General features: G+C 41.4%; 1 protein-coding gene across 2 annotated transcripts; it reads left to right on the forward strand.

Annotated features, from left to right (window-relative positions):
• The first annotated feature begins 454 nt into the window (after positions 1–454).
• LOC120914200 (histidine protein methyltransferase 1 homolog) lies at positions 455–6,079 on the forward strand. 2 transcript variants are annotated; one of them, XM_040324775.1, is made up of 2 exons: positions 455–596; positions 4,870–6,079. In XM_040324775.1, exon 2 carries the CDS (start codon positions 4,938–4,940, stop codon positions 6,018–6,020), a length of 1,083 nt encoding a protein of 360 aa, XP_040180709.1. In that variant the 5' UTR covers positions 455–596; positions 4,870–4,937; the 3' UTR covers positions 6,021–6,079. The 2 variants fall into 2 exon arrangements, with proteins under 2 accessions (XP_040180709.1, XP_040180700.1); XM_040324766.1 differs by having other exon boundaries at positions 455–572.
• The last annotated feature ends 340 nt before the right edge of the window (positions 6,080–6,419 follow it).

The raw sequence follows: 6,419 nt of genomic DNA on the forward strand, positions 1-6,419 counted from the left end.
ATCCTCTTCATTGGTATGACTGTGTGCAACAATGACCCCCAGCACTGATGTCAGTACTAGTGCAGTCCCCTTTATATCACAGTGTCCCTGCACATTACAGGTGGAGGACCGATACCAGCCAGCCACCCCCGCGAATGTCTACCGACGACCCCCCCAGTTCCTTTGGAAAAGTTGGCTGCTCAGTTTAAAATGCCTGGGCCTATTTATTGTCCCAGTCCGGGCCTGCCTCGGGTACATTATTTTAATGAAAAGTATAATTATTGAACATTATCTCAGCTTTAATTTTTTTTATCAATAAGTGTTTTTCGTCTTTATCATCTAAAACCATTATTCGTAAAGCATTTTGTCCAATTTTGATGTTGAAACGTTTTTTTTCTTGTCAACACAAGATGGCGATATTGCACTCATTTTGTTTATGGATGCATCTCTTTGTAGTACGTTGTTTATCGAGGATCCACAAGATGGCGCTGTGCTCTCTGAGATGTCCCCATGCACTTATCGTTCTTTCTTTGATATTGTTGGTTTAACATGGAGTCGGGACATGCTTGTTTCTGCTGAAAGTTCTTGTCTCTGTAGGTGATTTGGGGTATTCTAAGGTGCATTTACATTGTAGTGGGTGTCCGGTTTTTTTCAATCATACTGTAGCTTTAGTAATTAGAAAACTGAGATTGATTATCAGTACAAAGGTTGTATTGGACTCAGACATCGTGTAGGAGCTTTTCTCACCAATCCAGAGTACAGTGTTTACATAGGAATATGTTCTATTCACTTTCTGTTTTCTTTGTAGGTGTTATGCCATAGTTTTATAAACTGTAAAAGCTCATTCACAATGTGTACAGTCAGTGACCTGTGTTTTTTCCATGCTGGATAAATGTATCATGTTTGCATTTTTCCCGCACTGTATGGCACCACATCTCAATGCATAGCAATGTGTTGCAGCCATATCGCTTTTTTTTAGCAGCTAGTATGAGTACTGGTACTTACCAGTATCGATACCGAGTACCCATACAAAACAAATTGGCTCAAATCGCACTGCAAATAATCGCATGCAATTTGAACAGGAACGCTGTGCGATTCTTGTCCGAATCACGTGGTTTCTCCCACCGCTTTTGTGTGATGCCAGTATAAAAAGACAGCGAAGCGCCAGCTAAGAAGTGCAGCAATGAGCAAACAAATGTGATTAAAGGTGCAAGGATTTTTACCTTTGTGCATTCTATGCATGAAGGTAAAAAAAAAAAAAACACCTGTGTGCAGCAGCCACCCTCATGCTTACCTGAGCCTCATCTCGATCCAGCAATATACACGAGAGCCTTGCCTCTCTGGGGACTCGCACTCCTGATTGGCTTTTGGCAGCAGCTTTTGTCAATAACAGCCAGTGAGCGAATCAGAAAACTACACACATGGACACACAGATCTGTGGTTGCTTGGGTGCCCCAGAGCAAGCTGTTTTCTATGGGGGCTGCTCTGTGCAAAACTACTGCACAGAGCAGGTAAGTATAACATGTTTGTTATTTAAAAAAAAAAAAAAACAAGGCTTTATTTTTGCTTTAAGATCTGCAGCTGCACAGACTGGGAAATGTCTCACTGCCTGTGATTAGCAGTGTCGGCTTCCTAGCGTGATCGGGCAGGAGGGTTGGGACTAGGGTCCTGAACACGCATGAGCCCATCTCTAGTAGAAGGTTCCGAGACCCCTGTGGCTATAGGGCGGCAGTAATGTCAGCTTTGGCGCGGACTGCCTATGCATCTCCTCCAACCCTGTTGTCATATCGCATTGACTTTTACAGAAAATTACTGTGCTGCAGATTGAAAAGAAAAGATCATGTCAGTAACATTCAATTACAATGTGGCTTGTGTAGCAATTATGTATGCAATTTTAGATTTTTTTTTTCACAAAAGTGGAGTTACCCATTAAAGGGATGTTCCAGTAATTTTTAATGTTTATTAAAAGTTAGCAGCTACACAAAGTAGAGCTGTTGGCTTTTAATAAACATACACTCACCTGCTTCACGTTCCAGCGACGCGCCGGCCGGGGCTCCGCATCTCTCCCCCCCCTCCGGCCGGCGTCTTTATTCTAAATGTGGGCACCCAGCCGTGACAGCTTTCAGGTTCACGGCCGGGCACCCACTGCGCATGCACGAGTGGCGCTGCGCCATCCGATTGGACAGGCGATCGCCTGGGACCTGTCACATGTCCCAGGCGATTGCCTACAGGGAGGGGCTGCCAAAAGGCGATATGACATATCGCCTTAGCAGCCCCTCGGCGGAAGGAGGAAGTGGGACAGGAAGTCCCACTCCTCCTAAAGCCCCCACTCCCCCCCCCAAAAAAAATGACATGCCAAATGTGGCATGTAAGGGGGCGAGGAGTGGATTAAGTGGAAGTTCCACTTTTGGGTGGAACTCCGCTTTAACCACTTAAGACCCGGACCAATATGCAGGTAAAGGATCAGGCCCCTTTTTGTGATTCAGCACTGCGTCGCTTTAACTGACAATTGTGCGGTCGTGCGACGTGGCTCCCAAACAAAATTGGCGTCCTTTTTTCCCCAGAAACAGAGCTTTCTTTTGGTGGTATTTGATCACCTCTGCGGTTTTTATTTTTTGCCGTATAAACAAAAATAGAGCGACAATTTTGAAAAAAATTCAATATTTTTTAGAATAAATATCCCCCAAAAATATATAAAAAAACATTTTTTTCCCTCAGTTTAGGCCGATACCTATTCCTCTACCTATTTTTGGTTAAAAAAAATTGCAATAAGCGAAAATGTATAGCGTTTACAAAATAGGGGATAGTTTTATTGCATTTTTATTCATTTTTTTTTTTTTTTTACTACTAATGGCGGCGATCAGCGCTTTTTTTTTTTTTTCGTGACTGCGACATTATGGCGGACACATCGGACAATTTTGACACATTTTTGGGATCATTGTCATTTTCACAGCAAAAAGTGCTATATAAAAATGCATTTTTTACTTTGAAAATGACAATTGCAGTTTGGGAGTTAACCACTTTATTTTTGTATGTCCACTCTATATTCATACAATTTGTTGAATGAAGATTTCTGTGGTAGCTCCGAGTAGGTGTCATATCCTTGGGTGGATGTTTTTGTATGGATGTATTTTTGGAGACAACTCTTCTTGACAGTATCTAGGGTTGTAGGCACCACAACTTGCCTTCATAATAGCCATTCCATATCCAAATTGTTTTTGTTCTCTGATCCTTAGATTGTTAAAGTGTAAGTTCACCTTTACAGAAAATCTGTAAGGTGACCTTACACTGGACCCCTCCCCATACCCCGCCCCCCCCCCCCCCCTCCTGGTTCCGTTGTAAGGTAGTCCCGCAATCCTGCTCTGTCAGGGACTGTTCGCTGATTCCTGGTCTAGGGATTTTAAATCCTCCTGGCTTTCTCTCCTCTCAGCACTGTCCATGTGACTGCTGACCAATTAGAATGCCTCTTTGTACACACTTAGAAGTACAGAAAGGAGACTAAGCTGCAGGGATTTTAAATCCCCGGACCTGTGAAGCGGCGTCCTGGTCCCTGACAGAGCAGGATCGCTGGACTACAGTACAGTGGACCTGGGGTGGGATTCAGTCTAAGGTCACCTTAACTACTTGCCGACTGCCCACCGTCGTTATACGTCCTCACTTTAAAGATGAATATCTCGGTAACGGCAGCAGCTGCTGCCACAATCGAGATATTCATCTCTTCTGTGGGCGGCCGTGTAAACGATAATGGCGGTCTCCGCGGCGGATTTGCCGCGAGATCGCCGTTATCGGTGGCGGGAGAGGGCCCCTCCCGCCGCTCTCCCGCGCCCTCCACCGCTTACCGTAGCCGTCGGTAGCGGCGGAGGGGATCGTGACCGTTCGCTAGCTGAGCGGGGACGAGACTGAAGGAAAAATCTCCTTCGCCCGTCCCCATAGCTCTGCTGGGCGGAAGTGACGTCAAAACGTCAGTCCCGCCCAGCCTCTTAAAGAAACATTTTTTTTTATCATTTGAAAAAATGACATTTTCCAATTTTTTTCATTTTTTTTGCATTTAAGCCTAAATATGAGATCTGAGGTCTTTTTGACCCCAGATCTCATATTTAAGAGGACCTGTCATGCTTTTTTCTATTACAAGGGATGTTTACATTCCTTGTAATAGGAATAAAAGTGATATATTTTTTTTTTCAGTGTTAAAAATTGTAAAATAAATAAAAATAAATGCGAAAACCCCCAAAAAAATGTCTAAAGCGCCCCGTCGAGCTCGCGCGTAGAAGCGAACGTATACGCGAGTAGCGCCCGCATATGAAAACGGTATTCAAACCACACAAGTGAGGTATCGCCGCGATCGTTAGAGCGAGAGCAATAATTTTAGCCTTAGGCCTACTCTGTAACTCAAAAAATGCAACCTGTAGAATTTTTTAAACGTCTATCAAGATTTTTAAGGGTAAAAGTTTGACGCCATGCCACGAGCGGGCGCAATTTTTAAGCGTGACATGTTGGGTATCATTTTACTCGGCGTAACATTATCTTTCACAATATATAAAAAAATTGGGCCAAATTTATTGTTGTCTTATTTTTTAATTTAAAAAAGTGAATTTTTTCCAAAAAAAGTGCGCTTGTAAGACCGCTGCGCAAATACGGTGTGACAAAAAGTATTGCAATGACTGCCATTTTATTCTCTAGGGTGTTAGAAAAAAAATATATATATAATGTTTGGGGGTTTTAAGTAATTTTCTAGCAAAAAAAAATGGTTTTGTCTCGTAAACACCGACTCTGAAAAACAGGTCCGGGGCTAAAAGACTCTCTTTAAAGCTTGCTCTTTAATATTCTCTTTGTATTTGTGGATAATTTGATCTATGTACAGTATATAACTGTTTCTTTTCTTTTTTTAAGGGTTGTGAAAGGCTTCTCTTCCAACTGAGCTCTTGTAATTTCTCTTCAATAAAGCTGGTTAGGTGAAAATGTCATTTAAATTCAATTTCTGTATTGAAGAAGCAGAAGACTGTTCAGTGGAATGTACTGGACTTTCAGACCCAAAAGAAGAGAAACCAGAGAATAGTATGCAACTCTCAGGAGACAAAGAAGTACAGATGAAATTATCTACTAAAAATAAAGAGAAGGGAATAGCACTGAATTCTTGCTTCTGTAATAGTGATGTATTAGACGACAGCAATATGAGCAAGGACAAAGCTGAAGAAAAAACAGTTTGCTGTAAACCAGCCATCGAACATAAAATTCCACAAGATGTTAATGAAGTGATGGAAAATAAAATAGTTGAACAAACCTCAGGTCTACAGTTTGTAAATGTATCTGTAGTGGAAATGACATTGTCCAATGAAGATCTGCATGGTGAAAATATAGTGAGTAAAACTGTTACAGCGAACTCTGATCTGATTTCTGGGGTGTATGAAGGCGGTATGAAAATTTGGGAGTGCACATTTGATCTCCTCAGATATATTGAAGACGAAGATGTCAGCTTCAAAGGAAAAAGTGTTTTGGATCTTGGCTGTGGGGCTGGTTTGTTGGGAATTGTGGCTCTGAGGAGAAAAGCCAGAGAAGTGCATTTTCAGGACTACAACAGCACAGTGATAGAAGAGATCACTATACCTAATGTATTGGTCAACTGTGACAGTTCTGATGAAAACGGAGATGTTACCGAAGAACCAAGTGAAAAAATATTTAAAAAGCCAAAAACCCATGCAGGGCTTCTATCAAAGTGCCGCTTCTTCTCTGGCGATTGGTCAAATTTCACACTGTTAATGCAAAATCAAACGCCATCTGTGAAATATGATATTATTCTTACATCAGAGACCATATATAATCCTAATTACTATGATGCTATGCATGATCTCTTTCAGCATCTATTGGCTGACAATGGGACTATATACCTAGCTAGCAAGTCTCATTACTTTGGTGTAGGAGGGGGGGTCCTATTGTTTGAGACTTGTATTAAAAAGGGCAACCGTTTCAATATAAATACCCTCAAGACACACGATGATGGACTTCAAAGAATGCTTCTGAGCTTGTCATTTAAAGACTGTTAAAAAAAAAAAAAATGTATTGTCTTTTTGTAATAAACTGATGCATTATTTTTTTATATACAGAATTTGTAAATTAGTAGGTTGTATTGTATTCTCCCTAGAAACTTTTTTCTGTTGGGTGGGAGAAAAAAAACGTGGTTCATTGAAATTAAGGACAACAGATAAAATCACTGAGAAATAGAAAATTTGCAAAAGTTATCAAAGTGAGTATAGCTAAAGCTGAACACTGTCGGGTCAGTTCACTTAAAGTGGAGTTTCCATCCCCAAATTTTTTTTTCATTATTGTGCTCATTAGACCTAAAAAAAGTAAATGGAAATGCCTGTTGCTATGCGGTCCCACAAAATCTGCCTTAGAAACCACCTAGGATTCTGACATCATCTCCCTCTAATGCTCCTGGGAAA

This window comes from Rana temporaria, chromosome 1 (genome assembly GCF_905171775.1).
Source record: "Rana temporaria chromosome 1, aRanTem1.1, whole genome shotgun sequence".
NCBI lineage: Eukaryota > Metazoa > Chordata > Amphibia > Anura > Ranidae > Rana > Rana temporaria.